Source organism: Galeopterus variegatus, unplaced genomic scaffold (genome assembly GCF_000696425.1).
Source record: "Galeopterus variegatus unplaced genomic scaffold, G_variegatus-3.0.2 Scaffold4126, whole genome shotgun sequence".
Classification (NCBI taxonomy): domain Eukaryota; kingdom Metazoa; phylum Chordata; class Mammalia; order Dermoptera; family Cynocephalidae; genus Galeopterus; species Galeopterus variegatus.
The window spans coordinates 114,976-138,083 of record NW_007730237.1 but is presented as its reverse complement, the minus strand read 5'-3'; the positions used below and the strand labels follow the sequence as shown (position 1 = coordinate 138,083).

The window sequence follows — 23,108 nt, the reverse complement described above, 5'->3', positions numbered from 1 at the left end:
TATTTCTTTGTCCTACAGCAATCAGGGTCTTTACCTGCCCATGTATTGGCCAAGGTTCCAAGTCTGCAGCTCCACCTTCCTAGAAGACTGGTGTGATTAACAAAAAGGTGGCTTTGGAAACAAAATGGTCCAGAAGTGAGGCATTGTACCAATCAGATCAGACGTGGCTCAACTACTATAGAGCCCATGCCAAGTCCATCAAAAGCCAGTGGAAGGTAGAGACCCAGATGGGTCTCTTAACACCTGTCTACAGCCCATGCTGGAGGCAGCAGATATTTTAAAGAGATTGGAAGGAAAAAGGAAGAGAAGGGCCTTGGAACTTCTTCCATTAATGGATAAGCTCTGCCACCCACCTTTGCTCTCAACAGAACAAAAGACTACGCCCCTCACCATCTAGGAATCACCCTGCTTTGCTAGACTCACACGGCGGTGATGGTTGCCACAGTCTTGAGACTTGCCGGGTTCCGGATCATCTTGTCCAGGGTGTTGACAATCTCTGCAAAGCGAGGCCGGCTGTTACGGTCCTTCTGCCAACAGTCCAGCATGAGCTGGTGTAGAGCAGCTGGGCAGTCCATGGGTGGGGGCAGCCGGTAGTCCTGCTCAATGGCATTGATGACCTGCAGTGACACACAGGGAACAGATGTGATTGGGTGACAAGCCACCAGCCAGTCATTCATAAATTAGCCTCCGTGGACTGAGCCTCCCTGGCCCAGGCTGGCTCAGGTGCCCTTGTTCTGTGCTTGCACACTTCCCACCCCAATGGGTTTTCTATGCACTTGACTTTACCCCTAGACTGTGGGCTCCTAGAAAACAGGGACCACATCTTGTGTTCCCAGCACCTGCCACAGGGCCTGACACACATTAGATCTCTGTAAACGTTCCTTGAAGAATGAGCCAGTGAACAGCTTGAGTGTTTCCTCTCTTTAAAAAGACTTAGGGCCCAATACTGCCTTATGGAAAACTGGTGGCACCAGGATGGATGAAAGAATGACACATGGGAAACCCAGTGAACCCACTATTTATAAAGGACACCCCAAAGACTGTGGAGGCCTTGTTTACCCATTCCTATGCTGAAGACCCTCCAGAGACCTCCTATATACTCTGTTTGCTTGAGTCCTCATGAGGCAGCCTCACGAGTGGCGGTGAAGATCGTTTGGTTAGACAAATTGGATCAGTGCAATAACAAAATGACTTTCTCCAATCAGGTTTTGGTAATTTTCACAAACTCCAGGGGATAATTTTGTAGAAAATTTGAGAATCTTTAAGTGCTTTGTTTTTCAGATTTTGTATTTTTTGTCCTCTATTTCTTAATTTCTAATTCATTTAAATCAATTATGCCTCTCTGTGCTTTTTGTGTTAGAGAAAATAATGGTAAATGACCCAAGTGTTAAGCATGTGAATGTATTATGGCACACCCACAATACACTGGAAGGGCTGGAACAGAACTAGGCCTTAAACTGATGTTGCAAAAATTTATCTATTGAAGTGGAAACATGCTCACACTGTAATATTAGGCAAAAGAGCAGGCTGAATAACTGCATGTAGTATAATCTTGCTTTTGTAAAAAACAAAAATCAAAACAAAACAAAAACCAACAATTACACTCATTCATGGAAAAGACCTTGGAAAGATCTGTACCATGGAGCTAATGGTGGTTGCCACTGGGCAGGTAGAAACATGAATGGTCTTTATGGTTTTCTTTTTGCTTGTTTGTATTTTTTATTTTCTATAATAATCATGCATTGATTTGGTATTAAAATAAACAGTTAAATAACATGGGAAATAATTTGAGTTCAGGGATTTTCTGGTGTTTTTGTCTTTATTTAAAAAAATCAGATTCATTTCAACTGATTATTCTTTTTTTTTTTTTACTTTGTAAATTGGTCAAAAAATGGATCATTTCAATTATTTTATATTTTTAACAATTTCTATGCACGGTGTATAGGACATGAGATGGGGCATGAGATAATATGATAACCTGAAGTCATTAGAGATAATCAAGGTGTATTATTTCTTCCATTCAGTATGGTGAAAACAAGCATGCAAACCATACCAACATCATCACCATATAAAAAACCAGTGATGGGGAACATTCATTTCTGGACAATGTGTTGCACTGAAAAATGTTTATGTCCACCAAACTATTGTTAATCAAGGTCCCTGCTGTCCTCTTAGGAGGGAATTTCAACCCTATTTTCCCCAGGAGAAAATGGAGGCACAAGCAGTGAAGTAACTTGTCAAGGGCATGAGCTAGTAAGTGATAGGGCTGGGTATAAGTCATAAGGGTGCTTGATTTTAAGTTTTGAATACCACGAAAGGCATTTTTCCTAGGTCTTTGTGGGGCTGCCACTGCAACAGTCTAGAGAAGGGAGCTGCTGATGTTCTCATGGCATGAAACAGGGGTATGGAGTTAAACTGAGTAACCCAAGAGAACAAGCAGCCTGGCTAATAAACCCATGCCCTTTCCCACCTCCTTCCAAGCAACATGACTGAGGGTCTGTCCCTTCACAGAGCCTCCACTCATTGTGGAGACAAGTGAGATTAGCCATTGAATGACCCCAGGAACTCTTTATGGGTCGCCCAAGGGCAAGCTAGGTGGGGCCAGCAGGAGGGGCTAGTGTCCAAGGTCAACTCCTCATGGGGCTAGGGGACCCCAGAGTCTTATAGTACAGGGTATCTAGTGTTATTAGTGTTCCCTTAAACTGCTGGCACCTATGCCAAAATTGTTTGAAGCTAGATCCCCAAATACTGATTTCCCCCTGCTGTAGATTGGATGCCCCCCACCCTCACTGAAGCTTAAATCCACGCTGTAACTGTTGAGGGTGGGAAAACCTATTATGGTAATTGAAAGGTGGGGCCTTGAGAAGTGATTAGATTGTAGGACCATGCCATAGTGGATGGATTTATAATGGTGGTCAGGAGTGTGGTTCTGAGAGCTTTAAAAGGAAAGCATGTGAGAGTCTCTCTCTCTCTGTTCCACCATTTTCTGCCATGTGAGACCCTTGCATTGCTGTAAAGCCACCACCAAAGAAGACTCTCACCAGCTGTGTTCCCTGGACTTTGGACTTCCCAGCCTCTGAAACTATAAGCAATAAATATTGTTTTCTTACAAATTACCCAGTTCCATGTATTTTGTTATAAGCAATGGAAAGGGACTAATACACTCCCACTGACAAGACAACTCTCCTACCTGCCCTAGAACAGGAAGAGCATTAGAGTCAGGGCCCTCCTGTAGGGCACAGCTCCACAGTGTGACCAGCTGACCCAAGCACTCTTAGCAGGGCATCAAGAGAATGGAGGACCCAGGCATGTGTTGAATCTTCTGCCTGTGACCTCTAGACTGGAAGCAATTTAACTATGGTCCCCTTGTGGTCTTCTCTGCATGCCACCTCATTGGATTTTTTTGAAGATTGTCCTGGCATTTGTTTTTGTATTTCCTCTGTTTATTTGGTGTACTCACTTTCTTTCTAAGAGGATATCAAAGAACCAGTAGTTCCTTGTCCCTAGGCAGGTTAGTCAGGAGCACAGATCCACGTGGCTGTGTTTGGTGACAGTAGTGATTAGGGGCATAGAGCTTGGAATCCTGAATTCAAATCCTAGTTCCATTTCTTATTAGCTATAGAATCTTGGGAGAGTCACTTGACTTCCTAAAACTGCACAAATGGGGTTGATAAATAGATTAAGTGACACAGTGAGGTGATGCATGTTGAGTACCACACAGATTAGTAGTAGAAAGTATCCTCATCATAAGGACAGTATTATGACTGCCATGTCTATTGCAGTGGATGTCTTTTCGGCAAAGAGGGGAATTACTACTGGTCATTTTGGAGGTCCAGAAAGATAGTGTTTGAAGAGCACAAAGCACATAGTGGGGACTTAATAAACGCCATATTCCCATTTCTCACATTTCAGGATGTAGCATAGCTGTGGAAACCCTTCCCATGCTCATGTTTATAAAATGGGGCTTTTTTCCATTTGCTATTTCTTCTACATAATTTTGTTGTTATTACTTTAGCTGATACTCTGGGAGCATTGATGCCCCTGGCACATACGGAAAATAAAAAGACTTTACCTCCCACCCCAAGAAATAACAAGGTCATTAATTGGTATATGAGTAACATTAATTTACTCAAACCTATGGAGACTTTTTTTTTTTTTTTTTGCTGTTGACTGGTACGGGGATCTGCACTCTTGAACTTGGTGTTATCAGCACATGCTCTAATCAACTGAGCTAACCAACCAGCCCACCTTTGGAGGTTTGTATTCTTTTCTTAAGGATCTGGATGTTTTCTAAATTTTCTGAGTACATATAACTCATAGTCAATTAAAACATCATTATATCAAGAAAATAATTTTGGTCCTCTAATGAGACTTTAAGATCATTTTCTGTTCACCTGCTTCACTAGCAGGTATGGAGAACAGGGAGGAGGTGTGGAGAAACACCTTCAATCTGGCCATCTAATGGCTCTAAACACCAGTGACTGCATTTGAATTACATGGAAGAGATGGCAGAAGGTTGGGTGTCCTACTGAACAGAGTTGAGAATTGGAGTAGACTCTGGGCCCCTTTCCTTGGTCCATAACAGGATGAGATAAATGGATCTTGAGAAGATTGGAGATGCAAATGAGATCAGATGGCATTTCCAGAGACAAGTAAGAGTGAAGATGCTGAGCGTGGGGGGGTGAGAACCACTGCATGCAGCTGTCACCCTGGGCAGGCTGCTGTCTCACTTGCATGGTCTGCAGCAATTCTCTCCGCCATCCTGAAGGCCAGCCTAAGTAAACGTCCTGGGGCCTAGCTAGAGGGGCAGGGACTAGGTGTGATGGGGCTGCCTTTGTTCACCTGTACCAGAGGTGGCAGGTGTGGGGGTTGGACAGGGATGAGGTGCGGATAGTCTGACCCCAGGTGCTCTTGGGCACCAGATGAAGTGACTGGAGCTCCTCTGGGAAATGAGCAAGGCTCTCCCCTTGCATTGGGGTCCTCAGCGGGAGCTCCCAGCTGCCTCAGACATGCATCTCCCATTAATGGTTGGGCTGTGGTGGTACCGACTCGACTTTCCACCAAGGAGATTGAAGTGGAGGAGCTCAGAGCAGTGGAGGAACCAGGGCAGAGTGGGTTAAGCTGAGCTCTGATGTTTCAATAAAACCGCAGCTCCCCTCCACAGACACTGCCACTCTCATTATCTCTGTCAATCAGTCCAAGCAGCAGAACTTCCACGTTGCTCTCTCTGGCTGACAAACTCTCTGTTCATGTTCAAAGACCTTCCTGGGCTCCGGAAGCCTAATTACCAGCACTCCGACTTGCCTCTGCAATTCTCTCCCTTAAAGCCTTTCAGTTGTCATCTGTAAAATCCTTTGCCACCACCTCAGTGGTTTCTGATGAGTAAGGCTGCAGCCGAGCAGCTGGGAGCCCCTCCTGGCTCTCTCCCAAGCCAGGTTGTAAGAAACTTCCTGCATGGGCATGAAGTCACCTCGCATCTCCCATAGGAAGCAGAATTGCACTTGGGACAATGCTTAGGGGCTGTATTTTGGAGAAAAGCAACAAAATTAGAATAAGCTACTCCTTTACAGATGTTTTTATTCCCTCTGAGACCCAGCTCAAATGTCAAATATCTGAGAAGCCTTCACTTACCTCCCCCACCCAAATATTCCCTACATATATGCCACTCGACTGTAAACCCCTCGAGAATTGAACCAGCAAGCACAATGTTTAGTCAGTTAGTATACTGTGTGTACCAAATCTGGGAATTCTGGAAGTCTAACATCAGAAATTCTGTTTGTTTTCAGCATAGATGAATGCATTGTCTGAGTCTATTTTGAATGTCAAATCTTGCCTGTTAGACAATTTTGTAGTCCATCCTATGTGTGCTGAATTTTTCTTAATCAGATTAAGGTCTCTAGGCAGGACAAGATGGGTCTGCTTTTTCTAGCTAACATTTCTACTCATCTAGCAGATGGTATAGACAGAACCAGGGTGCTGATTTCATGAAAGCAGGCTCAGCGTCAACGCTGCCACTTACTGATTTGACACACCACAGGAGCAGAGGCGAAGATAATCACAAATAATAGAAGGCCTAGACGCCACCTAGGGCTGGCATCAGGACCTGATTAAGGATGTGGCCATTTCGCCCACTCTGAGCTGGAGTCACTCCACCATGGCAGCAGGGAGAACTGTCACAGAGGCACCACAGCTCCTCCTTCCACAGTCTCACTGGGAAGGGCCAGCTTTCCCAATCTCCTGAGCAACTGCCATGGCTCTTAACCTCTGGCTGGAGGAGGAGGCTTGCTGAAGGCAGATTTCATGAGATTGGAGGTGCCTGCAGTGTGGCTGGCTGGTTGCTGGGTGGAACCAGACTTGGAATGGGCACAGCCCTGCCCCTCCTAGCCTGTAACTTTGTAAAGGTAAGAACTGTCCCCCAAAGTGATGGGAAAAGCAAGTAGAGAACACTTTAGGCTTTGAAAATTGTCATCCTTTCAGCTGCAAGGGGAGTCTATGTATTCAAAACACAAAAGAGCGGTGGTCCCTGGGGAAGAGCCCAGGGTCTAAGGCAGTGCTGAAATCCAGCCAGGACTTTCGATTGGAGCCTTATCAAAGCAAATCATCCTAAAAAGGCTTCCACACCCTTTAGTAATTATGGAACAAAGTTTCCCAATTCCAAATGGGAAACACCCCAAATGCCTCTACTTAAAGCATCACAGATGACCCTTGTCTTTCCTTTCCCACCCTTGTCCCTTGAGAGCAGCTTGGAGGAGTGTTGATGACCTCCCCACCAACAGGGCCCCACATCTGGGGCCCATCTGAAGCTGACCAGCTTTGGGAATCTTTCTCAGCTACTCCCTCACTGATGGCTGGCACGGCTCACAGAAGAGTGGATTCTCAGGGAGGAAGGGCCCTTTACAATTCCTCTCTTTAAAGCCAAGGAGTGCGAGTCCCAGACAGACCACAACTGGCTGGCTAGAGCACAGCTGTCAGAGGAGAGCAGGATGGGAGCCCAGGTCCTGGCCCTCGGAGCAGCGCTCCTTCCCTTTGGCCACACATGGCAAAGGAGAGCACAGGGCCTGGGCTCTTGGAAGCAGGGTTGAGTTTCCTGCTTCATTTTGGGCCTGATCTATTCACGGTTTATGTCTGTTCAGAACCAGTCTCTTGTCTACTGGGTTGAAGTCTGTGGCCTGGACACCTCTACAGGATTTGGGGTCACTAGGACTGTCGCATCTCTATGCTGAGCTCTTTGATTAGTTCAATCATCTATGCAAAGGGTATCTGCTGCCCCAAACACCTCAAGTTCAGATTATGACACCCTGAGCTGAAAACAGGAGGGCTTGGCATGCTTTGCCGGGGGGTGGCGGCAAGGAGGTGCTGCTGACACTTACATCTTGGTTGGACATATCCCAGTAGGGTCTCTCTCCAAATGACATGACTTCCCACATGACGATCCCATAGCTCCAAACGTCGCTGGCTGAAGTGAACTTGCGGTAGGCAATGGCCTCTGGAGCTACATCTTGGTTGGACATATCCCAGTAGGGTCTCTCTCCAAATGACATGACTTCCCACATGACAATCCCATAGCTCCAAACGTCGCTGGCTGAAGTGAACTTGCGGTAGGCAATGGCCTCTGGAGCCGTCCATCTCACGGGGATCTTCCCTCCCTGGAAGAAGGAGCAACTTGGTCAGCCCAACCTCTGGTTTCTAGTTGAAGGCAGGTGAAAATAAACTCACCATGCACATCCTTCCACTCCCCTACTCCCATGTCTCATGAATTAGGACAGCCAGGATGGTCCTTGCCCTGTGGGTGGCTATGTTGCTGCACCTACTTAGAGGAACTCAAGGACACCAGCGTGGTCCGTGCTGGTCTCACACTGCATGGGGAACACCACCGATGAGCGGACAGCTGGTACTGAGACTTCCCCCGCCCTGATTCCCACACACTGAGTCTAACACCAGAAAAGACTTGAGGCATGCCTCCCGCAGGACCTTCCACCACGAGCTGAGTGTGCCACCCCTCTGTCCCACTTTCACTGTGCTCCAGCTCTGGGGGAAAGGTTTCCCCAACTCTGCAGCCTACAGACAGCTCTGGGCCACATCGGAGTTGAATGGGCTTAGGGTGGCAGCCTCTGTACATGCTGTTGTCCTGCGTACCCTTCAGTGGAGGTTGGGATCCTAGAGGCTCGAGAACACTTTTCTAAAGGGCTGCCCTTAAGTTTGGTTCTTCTTCCTGCCCTCCAACCCCACCCTGGAAGTTTCTGACTGCTTGGCCTCAGCTTGTCTGCCAGACCTTGGCCAGCTGTGTTTACCTAAGGGATCGTTCTCCACCCATTCATTTACTCATCCTGTCAACACATAAGCAATGAGCACTACTTTGTGCCAGGCCCTATGTGAAGAGCTGGTGTCCAGAGATGAACTAGCTGGTGTCCCTGCCCTCAAGCTGCACAGGATAGCGGGGAGGCAGACAAGAGAACAAAACTTAAAATGTATCACTGAAACAATTGGAAAGTGAGGAGGGTGAGAATGAGGGTGACTACGGGGTGTTCTGAGAACCGGAAGAGACGCCCTGGCACAGGGAGGGGTCGGGAAAGGTGTCCAGGAGCAGTCAGAGAGGCAGTTTCCTGGGCTGGTCCAGAGCTCCTGGCGCCAGTGCTGGGTGTGGGTACCAGGACTGCCCCTTTCTCTCTGTGTGACTGGGGTGAGTAACCTCACCTCTCTGTGCCTCAATTTCTCATTGGCACCTAAATAGCTCATTGTGAGGGTTAAGTGGGTTAATGTCTATCCAGTGCTAGGGACAGGGCCTGGCGTAGAGAGTAAGTGCTTTGCATGTTAACTATTATTTTGACGTGCTTGGCCCTAGAACAAGCACAAGTTAACCAGGCGAGGTGATGGGAGGAGGAAAGTCCAGACAGGGGTAGCATGTGCCGAGGCAGGGTCAGAGAGAGGCGGGGACTCGGAGCGGTCCATGATGGGACACATGGAACTCCCACGGGGGAGTAAGGAAGCTGTGCAGAGCAGAAAGCCGGGCTGCGCTGCCCTCCAAGCTTGTCATTCGCCAGAACAGATATGCCTCCCTTCAAGATTCCTCATGCCAAACACCAGGGCTGGACCGCCGAGGCACGTGTTCGATGCCTGGAGCCCGTCTCACTGCGTGCACGTGGCACCGGGGCAGGCAGCCGGGTGGCAGCACAGAGCCCGAGGCTCCCTCGCCGTCCGCTCGCCTGCGCCAGAGGAGGCTGTGTTTGCAATGACCGTCCTCGCCAGCGGCTCACGTCATCAAAGACACACGGCGGGCTTCAGCAAAAACATCTTCAAACTGTGTAAATGGTTAATGGGAGCAAGAGAGAGAGGAGGAGCAAATGCAAAGGGTATTTTTATCTGGTTTCCTAGCCGGGGCCTGGAAGGAACGGGGTTTTGCTTTCTCAAAATACCTGGGTTAAGTGAGGTAGGAGAGAGCAGGAGTTTAACTCTGTGCGCGTGTGCGTGTGTGTGTGTGTGTGTGTGTGTGTGTGTGTGACAAAGAGAGAGAGAGAGATTCCGTGTGAGTGTGAATTTATCAGCATGTGTGTGAGAGAGTGAGAGACAGACAGACTTGGCAGTGTGGGTCTGTGAGTGAGAGAGAGCTGGGCTTGCTTATCTTTTGTGTGTGTTGGTGTCACAGACGGAGGGGTGGCGAAAGTGTGGTTCTCCTGAATTTCAAAGAGGCGATTTGGGAGTCTGGAAGTGTCCTCCCTGCCAAGTCTGGAGCAGACCCCAGGGGCTGTCAGTGACAGCTGTGGAGCTGCTCCCTCTTGCATGTAAAGTGGCAGTGCCAGGTCCGTGGCGAGCAGCCTCGAGCCCTCCTGCCACCTTGTGCTGTTGGGCCTCACTGAGTGCAGAGCTCGGCCTGTCACCGCCGCTCCCTCCATCCCAGCAGGCAGCCGAGCTTTCACGAAGAGCCCCCCTGAACAGGCAGGTGACAGCTTGTCATGAGTGGCTCTCCCACTCAGCCCAAGAGCAGGAGGATGTGACCTCTGAGGCAGGACAAAAGGAAACGCAAAGTCAGGGGAGCACAGGGCCGGGAGTTTTCTTTCCTGGGAACGCTAAGTATTCCTTCCATCTTTCCAGACATCCTATTGTCCACATTGCCTTCTGCTGCTCAGAGGTACTTATGGTGATTATTTAACTTGCCTTCAATTATGTGAAAGGAAATCTATTAATTTACAGGATGGTGACCAGCCCTGTGGAGGGGGACAGAAGAAAAGGAAGTGGGATGATGCTGTGACAGGCAGGGTCTCTGCTAACCAGAAAAGGGAGTCTAGACCAGAAGCCAAGGTCAAGGCATCCATGTGACTGCAACGTGCTTGAAGAGTCCCAGCTCTCCAATGCAGGTATGACAAAGGGGCATAGAGAAGGAGTGACCTGTTCTGTTGGGTGGTAGAGGACAGGAGGGAAAAATTCTCAGGGCAGTGCTGAATGGATGGGGCTCACGGGAAGGATCTGTAATCCCTGTGGGCACAGAAGGGCTGACACTGGACTTGAGGAGAGAGCACTGTCCCTGGCATCGGTTTCTGCAAAGTATCAAATGACATGCTTCCCCCAGGGATGCTGAGGGCACAGGTCTGAGTTCTGTGGAAACCAGGTTTCCTTTCCCCATAGCTGCTGCAGGGTCGCTGTTGCTGCTGAGGGAGGGAGAAGAGGCACGTCACCATCATCGGGGCTCTGATATCCCTGCAAGACTTCATACGTTGACCTTCCACATAGAGCTTTGCATCAAATGCCTCTAATGCCAAGAAATTCTTCAAATGTTTGAAAACTACTGTTTCAGATAATCATATCTTAAATCAGATTTAAGACAAATTTAAGATCGCGTGCATGCGCGTGTGTGTAATGTAGACTAAGAGAAGAGAAGATTAATCCTAACCCAGCCATCCTCAGGGTCACCTGCTGACCCACACCCATACCTACCAGCAGGTGTGAGCACTTCAGTCCCCTAACATCAGCCAGCCTGCAACAAGCACCCATGTAGCACCCACTCTGTGCCCAGAATCCTGCTGGGGACATGGCAGAGATGAGACTCGGCCTTATTCCCCAGGGGCGATGCATGCCACCCAACCAGTTGTCTTGCCTCAGTGAAATTATATAGGCACAATACATAGCTTTGGTTCTAGAGCCCACCCAATTGTGAAGTTTTCCAGGCCAAAGTCTGGGCACAGGACCGATACCCCTTGCTAATTACTTATCGTGGAGAAGCCCACAGGGTAGTACTGCTGTGTGTCTGGGTATTGCTACAGCACTTTTCCCCATCATCTTGTGTGAGACAAAGTCTCAGTGGGATCATGGCAGGCATCCAGACACTCACGAATATTGTGTATGGTGACCATGCACTTGTTTTTCAGATATTAGGATCATGCTGCCTGAAGGAATCCTCCTGAAGTTTGCAGGTGATGGTTCATTACTAGACCATCATGCAATGGCTCTGAATTTCATAATGCCCACTTCTCCAAAAGGTTTATAATATATAAATCATATTGGAGTTGCTGTGAATATCCAACATGATAGATATATAAACCACAGTTATTATTGTTACCATTAACGAGAATTTATTGAGTGTTGTGGGTTGAAGTGTTTTCTAGAAATATACACTGAAGTCCTCACCAGTGAGAGCTGTGAATGACTTTATTTGGAAATAGGGTCTTTGCAGATATAATCAAGTTAAGATGAGGTCACATTGTATTTGGATGGGCCCTAAATTTAATGCTGGTGTCCTTATAAGAAATCCACATGAAGATACAGAGACACAAAGGGGAGAAAACCATGTGAAGATGGAGGCAGAGATGGGAGTGATACATTTAGAAGCCAAGTTATGTCAAGCGTTGATGGGAACTAGGAGAGAGGCAGAGAACACATCCTCCCCTACAGCTTCAGAGGGAAGATGATGGTCCTGCCAACACCTTGATCTTGAACTTCTAGCCTCCAGGACCATAAGAGAATAAATTTCTGTTATTTAAAGCCATACAGATTGTGGTACTTTGTTACAGCAACTGTAAGAAGCTAATACACTGAGTGTATACAATTCACCTGACACTAGTTTAAAAATACTGCTGTCAAATTCCTAGGTGGCAGAACCATCATGGGCTACCTACCATTAGGGGGCAGTGGGATTTGAGAGTGGGGGATACATCTAACATTTTATATTAAAGCCTCTCGATTAACCACAGGGCACTTAATAATGTTTCTTCAGTGCTGTTGATCAGATCTCGGCCACAGCCCACACCTTGGAAGACTGCCTTTTACCAGCGTGCCTCAGGGAGAATGCCATTCTCACTTTACCAGGAGTGGCCCCAGACCCAGGTGGCCACTCCAGGCCTATGTAGCTGCATCGTAAGTACACAGCACCGGCTGGAGGAAGGCCAATACCCCTCTCCTCTGCATACCCAGAAGATCCAGCCCAGTGATTCACAAGCTTGGCTGCTCAGTGGCATCACCAGGGGGAAGTATTTTTTTCTTCTAATGCTATGGGGTATTCTATTTTATTTAGAATTTCTGGCAGTGGTGCCCAAGCATTGCCAGTTTTAACATGCTTCAGGTGATTGTAATGTGCAGCCATTAGTCATGACCACTGGCTGAAGCAGTGGTTCTCAGATTTGAGTGTGCATCAGAATCTTCTGGAGGTTTTATAAAACTGGCCCCAACCCAGACTTTTAAATGTACTACTTCTGAGTAGTAGTACATTAGGGGTAGGATCTGAGAGTTTGCATTTCTAACAAATTCTCAGTGTGGTTTCCACAGTGAGAACCACTGGTGTAGATCAACCTGACATATGTCATAGATTGCATTAGGTTTCATCTTGAATACCAGTTCTGGTCATTGTGAGTGGCTGGGTTGAGAAGGATTCAGAGGCCTCGTCTAGGCTCAGCAAGGGGTTGTAAGATTCTAATGGCTGAACATTAGAATCACCTAAAGCATGTAGAAACCTACCAATGCTTGGGTACCATGCCCAGTGGATTCTAAATAAATTAAAATACCCGTGGATTAAAAAAACAAAACCTTCCCCCAGGTGACTCCAATGGGCAGCCAGAACCACACAGCCAGGCTTTCTGGGCATGCTGAGAAGAGGGTATCAGCCTGATGGGCCATATCTGCCACGGTGAAGGGAAGGGCGGTTGTGTGTTTGGCAAGTATTTGCCAACATTGCATTAAACCTCAAAAGATCTTAAAATGATGAAAAAGGGGGGGAGAAGGCATGCAGAGAATGGTGAATGGGCTTCACCAATGTTTCTGTCAAGTATATCTGTGGTCCAAAGGAATAGAGGGTGAATTGAGATGAGGTTTACATTGTATACCAAGAGTCACTCTGGAGGTGGCAGGTTGGACTCTCCCCCTTGAAACAGTGACCATCCTGACCATGCAGCTGACCAGCCTGCGTGAGGCATCTGCCTTGTGTAGACGAGTTCAAACACAGATGGCCCTGCCCTCAGGGTGCATCCCTGTGACATGCCCCTCCTGCTCTACAGACACTGTCCACTGCCCTGGACCAAGAGGTCTAAGTGTGACATTAGAAAGGTGTTTTAAATGAATGTCTCAACTTAAAAGCACTCTGAAAGTACACTGACCCGTCTTCCTCAACTTAGTCAGTAAAGTGATTTTTTCCAGATAAGACCCATATCAGCCAAGAAGGAAAGGAAGTTTCTGCAGAAAAGAAAAGGCTATCTTTCTCTGCGTGTTCCAGCTTCTAACAGCCAGTGGAAATGGCTCTGGCTGCTGAATTGCAACTGAGTCTATATAATAAAGAGGCTGTTCCCAGTTCCCCAGGATGCCAGGAATTTGCATGAAAACAGTCTCTCATCTTCTGACAGAGTTCATCTGGCCCCGCTGCTTATTTCTTTCCAGAAGCCACAATCTTGATGGTGACACTGTAATTTATTACCGTGCTAAGGATTATGATGCAACATACAGAGAATTAGAACTTTAGGTGGGAAGCAGGCTGCAGGAACAGGTGAGCTTTGGAGAGCATGGTCTCGTTTGTCATGCAAATGGCACACATAATAGAGAAAAGGGCTGGGAGAAAAGGCAGTCCAGAAAGACACACCACGATGACTGCAGACAAAATTGTTTCTAAATAGAATGTTTTTCAAGGCTTTCCTTGAAGCATTAGCTGCTCCTCCAAAATGAATGACACAATGTATTTCGTACCAGTAATAAAATATGTGATTTGAATAACTACAAATGGAGAGATTTACAGTTGGTGGGGTCTTTGCTGCTGCTCCCCTGAGCTCTGTGAGCACGAAACTCTCCTGCGAGATGCTGCAAAAGGTAATTGCGGCCCAAACATCATTTTCCAGCAGCTAGAGAAAGGCCTATTTGGACATAAATTAACTAAAAATATGCGGATGATAGTGTGCATTTCATGTGTGAAGAACAGAAAGGCCACTTGGTGACATTTCCTAACTGGAAAAAAAAATTCTGTTCTTCAACCAAACAGACGTCTTTTCTCTGTACTATACCGTCAGGGCAAACAGCTGTCTTTACTATCCACACCCAAAGCAGCCCCTGATGGCTGGAATGTGGGCATTATTACTACTATTCATCACATAGCACTTTTTGAGTTTACAACTAATAAAAGAGGATGGAGAGGCAGGGCTAAGTTCATTCATTTGACGAGCAGGCAGGTGGTACCCTCTCTGGCCAGGTCAGGGTCAGTAGTGGGTACAGTAATAATGTCACCTCTGCCCTGAGGGCACTGCCCAGGGAATCCTGCAGTGTAATCAGCTCAATGATAGTGCAGGCTTGCTCTCTCCTTGTGCAGTCCCTGAAGCCTGGGACCTGCTCCCCGAGCTCCTGAAGAGTCTGCCCTTGGAGAGAGCAGTTGGATTAACTGGCCGATGGCTGTGGATTCTCTGTGTGCTTTGCCTTCCCACATGGCAGACTGCTGGCAACCTAGGGAGGATGCTGGCTTCCTATCAGGGATCTAGGAAGCAGGGATGTGCCTGCCCTGCTGCTGAAACAAAAAAGCCCTCTTCCTAGTGGGTAAGGATGGTGGCAAGCCTCCAGGTCCTTTGAATGACAGGTTGGCCTGGAGGACCAGGGAACATGGGAAGTGGGGTTGAGGAGGAGCCTCAAATCTCTCCCTGCTGTTTACCCTTCCCTTCCTGGGTCACATCTGCAGTGTCACCCATTGCTTCTCTGAGCATGGCAGGAATTGTGTTTTTGCCAAGGGTTTATATACCCCCATGCCTCACTGCTGCCCACCCTGGGGTAGGCCCACCCAAGAGACCACAGAAGGCTGGGGCTCTCAGACGGAGACTGGCCTCTGCTTGGCCACCTTGGAGACCTCTGTCCAGCCCTGTAGGGGCTTATTATTGTTCTCACTGAGTTGACCATGGTCTTCAGATTTTCTCCCTCCCCTTCATGCATGTGAGCATCTGATAGACTGTCCAGGGCAACCCACTTTAGTAGGCACACTAGGTAGAGTCCTTATTGACACTGCAATGTTTGATGCCTTGCCAGTGTCCACTAGCCACACCTCTAGTCTCTCCCCCAGCCCCCACCTCCAACAGCTATTTACCAATAATCAGAATCAGTCATATTAAATCGCTTAAGCTCTTCTGGCCTCCTGAACTGCACTCCCTTCCTGGCATGGCTTCTCCCTCAAACAATCTCAGCCGTCATAACTAAGTCGCTTAACCACTCTGTCTTACTGTCTCCACCTGCCAACAGGGATAATAATGCTTAATTATCACAGAGGGGCGTATGAGGAGCTGCTAGCTAATGCCGCAGAGTGTGCAAGCGTGCCGAGGGGGGCTCCACCTGCCTCCCGGCATGAGCCCTGTTCTCTGGGCTGTCTGTCCTCTGCTGGGGAGAGATGACCGGGAAGGGGAAGAGCCAGCCCCCAAGTCCATTTGGGGCAGGGAGGGGCAGCTTCTTCCTGTGTATCTTCCATATTCGTTACGTGAACCAGGTATTCTGGGCCTTGTTTTACAGACACTGGGAACTGGGCAGGAGAGCAGGGGGCCATGGGTCCACACCTGGATAAAAGGTGGGAGAGGGGGCACTGGAAACTGGGTCCTCCCCTCCCTCTTTCCTCTTTCCTGGATAACAGGAAGGAAGGGAAGATAAATAGAGAAATATGTCCCTATGTGTGGAGGGCAGGTGGCATCTTTTCTGTCCCAAAGGAAGAGCACTGAGCCCCTTACTCTCAGCCAAGGGTCCCCTCCCACCTGTGCTGTCAACAACCCCAGACTGCCCAACTCACAATGAGCTCTGGGACACAAAAGAGTGAGTCTGCTATGGTCTTGATGTTTGAGAAACATTTGTTAACAAGAATATTAAAGTGTGCCTCAAAGTAAAATGAGAGAAAAAAACACATTTATTGCTTTCTTTTTAAAATAAAGCATTAATAAGCTCAGTATACAGATTGGGTATAAGTTAAGAGGACTGATGACACCCTGTGTGAAGAAGGGGCTGTAGAAATGGGCAAATCTCACAAACTGTGGCAAGAGTATAAATTGGCAAAAGGCTTTGGGAAATGAAATTCTACCAAAATTTAAAATTATGTAAATTCTTAACATCGCTTTGAGGGTAGATGAACACCATGTGTCTCCAGACATGACACCTGGGAAGGACATACCATCATTTGTGTCATGCATAACCTGGTTCTAATCATGAGCAGATGTCAGACGAGCCCAGAACGAGGAAGGTCCTATCAGAAATACATGGATGGTATTCTTCAAAAGTGTCAGTATCATACAAACAAGATTGGGAAAATGTTTCTGGTTAAAAGAGACCAAATGGACATGACAGCTAAATGCAATATCTGATCCTAGACTGGATCCTGTACCAGTGCGAACAAAAGTGTTAAAAAAGACATTTTTTTGGTCAATTAACAAAATTAGAACACAGAAGTAGATGAGATAAAAGTATTCTATCCATGTTAAATTACTGAACTGTACTATAGGTATATAAGAGAATATCCCTATTCTTAGGAAATACACAAATACATAGGAAAGTATCTGAGAATAAAGAGCCATGACGTATGCAACGTCTTCTAAGAGTTCGGAAAAAGTATTTGAGAGAAAGAGAGAGAGAGAGAGAGAGAGAGAGGGAGAGAGAGAGAGAGAGAGGCAAATAGTAAAGAAATGTGGTAAAACAATAACAATAGGTGAAGAACCTGGGCAAAAGTTATATGGGTATTTTTTATATTATTCTTATTCTTGGAACCTATCTTAAAGTTTGAAATTATTTTTTAAAAATTAAATGTGCAATTTATCTTCTTAAAATTTATTTTACAGAAATATCCATAGAAGTGTGCAGAGATATCTATGTAAGAATGTTCACTGAAGCACTGTCTGAAATAATACATCAGAAACCACCGAGACAATCACCTCAAAAGAGCTTGTGATACAGTTCCTATAGTCACCCATGCAAAGAATGCCGGAGAAAGAGCCTGAAAACCTACAGAAGCAGCAGCTGGGAGGTCTCCAAAGGTAGGAAGTAAGAGACTAAGAGGGGGAAAAGTCACATTCAGGATACACAGTTAAGTAATAAAGTCCATGAACAGATCAGTGTATGGTATGAGAGCCATTTTTGAGACTACTAAAAAAAAATAAATACACACACACAATAATAATAATAATGATAAGGGCTGACCCTGTGGCGCACTCGGGAGAGTGCAGCGCTGGGAGCTCAGCAGTGCTCCCGCCGTGGGTTCGGATCCTATATAGGGATGGCCGGGTGCGCTCACTGGCCGAGTGTGGTGCGGGCGACACCAAGCCAAGGGTTGATCCCCTTACCAGTCACAAAAAAGACAAAAAATAAATAAATAAATAATAATAATGATAATAATATCTGGAAATTGGGAAGAGGGAGTCAATTTCACTTTTTACTTTAAACACATGTTTATTCTTTGGTATTTTAAGCATTGTTTTTATAAATAAAACCATAATAACATTTTAAAATATGGCATTGTAAGGGACTTCTGTGCATCCCTTTCTTCAGATGGGCTGACCTTCCAAGATGGACCAATAAGCCCCCTCTCCTGCCTACACTGGGATCAGTCCTTTCCATGTGAGGGGGGAGGTGGGTGGGGATTTGATGGCCAGAGGTCTGGTGAATGGGGCTGGTTATAACAGCCACTAAGAACCACAGGAAAAGGGTCAAGTTCAGAGTTGGGAGAGCAGATACCAAAGGGTCTCTTCTTCCCACTGTGAAGAATCTTTGGGGAGCCCTGGGTTCATGGGCCACTTTCTACGCGACCATTCTTCTACTTGGTATCTTAGATCTCCAGGGACATGCTTGTCACGCATTAATTAATTTCTTAATTCATTCCACAAACATTTACTGAGCAGTACATGGAAGCCCAGGGATACTGTAAAAGAGGAAGCCAAGCCAGCTCCCTGGACAGTAGAATCCAGCGGTGTGGCAAGGCTTTGAGGGGCTACCAAGTTGCGTGGGGGAGGGAACTGATGTGAGACTGGGTACGGGTGTTAAGAGCAGGGTTGAGGGCACTGTGGAGGCAGGAATGTGAGCCGAGCTGTCCATGGTTGTTCCCAGTTCCTCATTCATGTGGCCTCAGATTCTGTGGCCTGCTTAGGCCTGCACTATAGAACCGTGGCATGGGGGTGTCCTGGGGCTCCCCAGCTCACTTTAGGTGTTATCCAATGCTTCTTGCATCTTACCCATCCTTTCTCCATTGATTCAACTCCCTATTTTCTGACCTACTTTATGATTTCTTTTTGCCATTTTCCTGCTCCTTAGAAATCCAGCGCCTGGGGTTGCTCTCACATTCCCAGATCTAATTTTCACCCAACCTGGTGGGTCTGGACCCCTGGTCTTTGCTGCCCTGCCTGTCCTTCTTAGCCACGGGAGTCCAGGGATCGGTTTGCTATATGGCTGTCCCAAAGGTAGGAGGAAGAGACACCTCTGTTTCTGCTCAAAAAAAAATTATCCAAACGAAAAGTTTTAAAAATTTCTCTTGTCATCTGATCGGGTATCTAAAGTAGTTTTCTGACCAAACAACAGCGTTTCCTTTTGAAGTTATTCTTACAGAGAAACCGATGAGAACATCTCCAAGACATTTGTATCATGTAGACAGTAAGTAAAATGTAATATGGACTATTTCCTAGCTTTGGAGCTGCTAAAATGCAATCAAATGTCTCTGGAATCTTCTTTAAAGACCAATATTGGGCATGGTCTGTAGAGTCTCTTCTAAGCCTGGAAAAAGTATGATTAGGGACAGAAATGTTGAACACATAAAATAACCCATTATCATCATGTTTGGTGGCCTATACTTTTCAAGTACTGAACTTGCAGTGGAAAAACCCTTATTTGAAAGGAAACTTGGTGAAAGCACAAAATCTAAAATAGGTAAGAGTGAAGCTGCTGTGGTTGAAGCAGTGTAGTGGCCTGCAGCCCGGCTAGGTGTCCCGACCACCCTGATGGTGTCCTGACCCATTCCTGCAAAACTCTAGGACATGGAGAGAACACTGTCCATATGTCACGCATGGACAAACTCATAAACAAGGGATGAACCCACATTTTTTCCTTTCCTTTGATTCAGGTATATGTTCTAATATAGCTGTTTTAATTTCAATCTTATTGAAAACTCTAGAAGTTTTTCCTGTCTCTAATGGTTAAATCTACTTATAAATTGATGGCTCAACTACTTATAAATTATGCCTAAATGGAATGCATGCTTCCTGAAGGCAAGTGAATGGACTCTAATTTCCTAATACAGACATTTCTGCTGCAATGTCATATACTCATTTTGAAGAAACCTCATATTCTGCAAAATTGCACAATAGAATAACAGAACCTATAGGGGGAAAATACATTTGGAGGAGATCATTCAAAATCTAACAAAAACGTAACAATCTTAATAACAATAGCAGCATAGGTAAATTACAACATGTATTCACACCCAGTATACCAGACCCTTGATTCTTTGCAGGCTGAAACCCTCAATTTTATGCTTCCTCCTTGGTGATGTAAGTGCTGGAGGGTAGTCACATCTCATAGAGATCAATTTCATCTAAGTTAAAAATCCAATCCAGGATGTAGACTCTTTTGTCAAAAAATTAAAATAAAACACAAAGGAAAATGTGTTTGGTTTCTTCATCTTTACTCTCTGCTTCCCCAGGTAACAGGGTGGAAAATATAGTGGTCCTGGAAACCATTAAACCAGCCACTATTTGCACAAAAGAAAGGCCTGTTTGTCAGTGTTCAACTATTTTCATTGTGGTAAGGTATTCTCTTTAATTGTAAGAAAACTGGCCCCTATTTGCTTCAAGACAAATATCCTGGGAAAAGATCATAGGAGAACCACGGGACCTCACACGGCACTGACATCCTTCCCCCATTTGCAGTCACATGTTGAGTGAGTCTGCATGGAAGAACAGGCACTGTACAGACAGGCTGCATCTCCACTCCCATTTTATAAGGCACCTCAGAGCAGGTGAGAGCAGATGGACATTTATCAGGTATTCACTGGGTGCCAGATGCTCTGTTGGGCACTTCACATATTTACTATCATCAGGTTTTCACAATCACACTAAAAGGTACGTTCTTATCCCATTTTACAGATTAGAAAGCTGAGGCTCATGAAGTAAATGCTCCACACAGGTTATTACATAGTATGCTAGTAGCAGAGCTGGGGTTTAAATTTAGGTCTCCTTGCTATCTAACTTGCAATTTTTACATTACGTTGCTTATATTTTATATTAGGATTTCCACCACTTGCATCATTAACTGAAAGGAAATAGTCCCTTTCATTGCTAATTATATTTAGCATGTCATGTATTGTTGGAATGGATTTTTCCCCCCAAATCAGGTAAAAGTATTTTACTAAGATCTAGAATCATTTACTAATGATCCTATTTCATCGGCTTCTATAATAACTTTCATTTTGTTACATTTTTATAGGACTTTAAGGGTTTATTAAAGTGCTTTCAATACAATATTTCTCCTTTGATCTTTACAATAGTCATGTGATATAGATCAGGCATAATATACTATTCCCATTTGACATAATGAAACAGAGCCTCAGAGAAGTAAAGTAACTTACCTCAAGCCAACAATTGGCAGAGCTAGGACTCAAACTGTGTTTCTGGCTCAAAATTCAGCATTGTCCTTGTAACTGCTGACAGAACCACCCTTCAGGATTACCTACTGTTAAGTCCTGTGCATTGAATGGTCTGTCATTAGAGTGAATGGGCCTTGTTATGCTATGTGATTTGAAATGTGATGAAAACATTGAAAAATAAAACAAGAAAAAAATGAATTTAGTGTATTTATTATTGAAGATAATGATTATTAGTAGGGTTAGGGGTATCAAAAGCCAATATAAATAAACAACAACAAAAAAATTGAATAATGGGTTTTAAGTGATGGTGCCTTAATTACTTATTAAAATAGTTTTCTAATACTGAGAACCATTGTAGAATAGTAATATTGTAAATAACCATTATTTTAGGATAATAGGACTATAGCACATGCAACAGTAAAAAGTAATTTAGGAAGAACACAGCTATCTTAAAGTGACACTAAAGGATTTCTCCTCCACTCCCATCCCTTTAGTGGAAGAATAGTAATATTGTAAATAACCATTATTTTAGGATAATAGGACTATAGCACATGCAACAGGAAAAAGTAATTTAGGAAGAACACAGCTATCTTAAAGTGACACTAAAGGATTTCTCCTCCACTCCCATCCCTTTAGTGGAGTGGGTCTGCATGGAAGAACATGCAGGGCATGCAAATCTTTGCCCTTCTGTTTTCTCAGAGTAGAACATCCACCTGCAAAGCCATTTCATACCATTGTATTGGTGATGTTGATTTAAAAGCACGTGAACTCACATTTGCTTAGCTCCTGGGTTGCCTGCCATCTTCAATGATTCCTAGAATTGGCCATATTCCTTTCCAAAGGAGAAGTTTTTTAAAATGATGAGGCCTAAGGCCAGGACCCCATGAACCACTCCTGGCTAGATCATGGGCCAGAGCCCTAGAGTTTGTGCCCAACACACACACACCTCTAGTAGATGGTATGTAAGAAAGTCTATGCAGACAAAGGCAGTGTCCTTGTCTCCTCTGCATGGGGTAGCAAGACATGAATCTGCTGGGGTCAGCCCCAGGCACGAGCAGGCTGTGGCTTTGCATTTTAATAGAAAATTCACAGAAAATTAATGAACAGAAGGTCAGACTTGGCCTTGTCACCTGGGTCCTCTCTCTTCCCCTCTCCCCACTGCTCTGCTCCTTGGCCACAAGGGAATAAAGGAATAAAGTCTTGACAGGTCACTTTGAAAAGATAGTTATTGATGACTAAGAAAAAAAAAATACCTGCCTGCAATAAAGGAAAGAGCTGGCCATGAGGAGAGGCAAGTAGCTCGCACCCACAAGGAGAATCCACGGCTTTGAACTTTTCTTTATGCCATTTTCTCTTTTCATCAAACACCCAGATGGCATGTATTCTCTAAGTGAGCAATCTTAGTAGAAGTCTACACGGATCTTTTCACTGAGAATCTTCTCTTCCTGTTTTGTACTCTCTTGCTCTCTCACAGGGAAAGGGTTTACTTGAATGCTTTTGTGGGAGGATTAAAATAAAATCTTCACCTCTAAGATCCTTCCCACATATTCCCCCTGCAGCTAGAGGATCTGCAGAGTGAGCATCCGCAGAGTGGCCTTTGATCAGCTGTCCTGGTATCTCCCTCCCTCACTTGGCTCTCTCTCCCTCTTGCTTTTACCCTGACTCACTCTTTCTTTTACCTCTGCATCTGTAAACTGAATTAGATGAACATTTCTTGGCTACTTTTGGATTTTGAATTCGGCTTTCCCATAGGAAGTGTAATATGCTCAGCCTTGATAATGCTGGTTTTGAGCTACTGGGGTCTTTAGAAAATCACTCTTGCCTCCGTGTACTCTCAGAGGGCTGAATTGAAGGGCCTAGTTTCCCTTTCCTGGATAAACATCTTGCCTTATAGAGATTTGCTAGACCCAGAGGCCTTTCTTTCTGAAGGGCTCTGCTCTGTGACGGGCCCACAGGCCAAGGCCCTGTAAGGTCATGTAGGCCCTATAGTCTGGGTGCACTTTCTGTATCAATTTCTCTAATGCACAGGACTCCTGCAGAACTACACAGAGATTTACAAAGACTCCCA

The 23,108-nt window shown here is 45.7% G+C and overlaps 1 protein-coding gene across 1 annotated transcript in view; it reads right to left on the bottom strand.

The window, feature by feature from the left end:
• EPHB1 (EPH receptor B1) overlaps positions 1–23,108 on the bottom strand; it is a gene marked incomplete at its 5' end in the record, with an annotated part of 144,112 nt that overhangs the window by 6,245 nt on the left and 114,759 nt on the right. The window contains 2 exons of the mRNA XM_008586805.1: positions 424–617; positions 7,497–7,646. Coding sequence (XP_008585027.1) covers positions 424–617; positions 7,497–7,646 — 344 coding nt within the window. The remainder of the gene's footprint in view (positions 1–423; positions 618–7,496; positions 7,647–23,108) is intronic.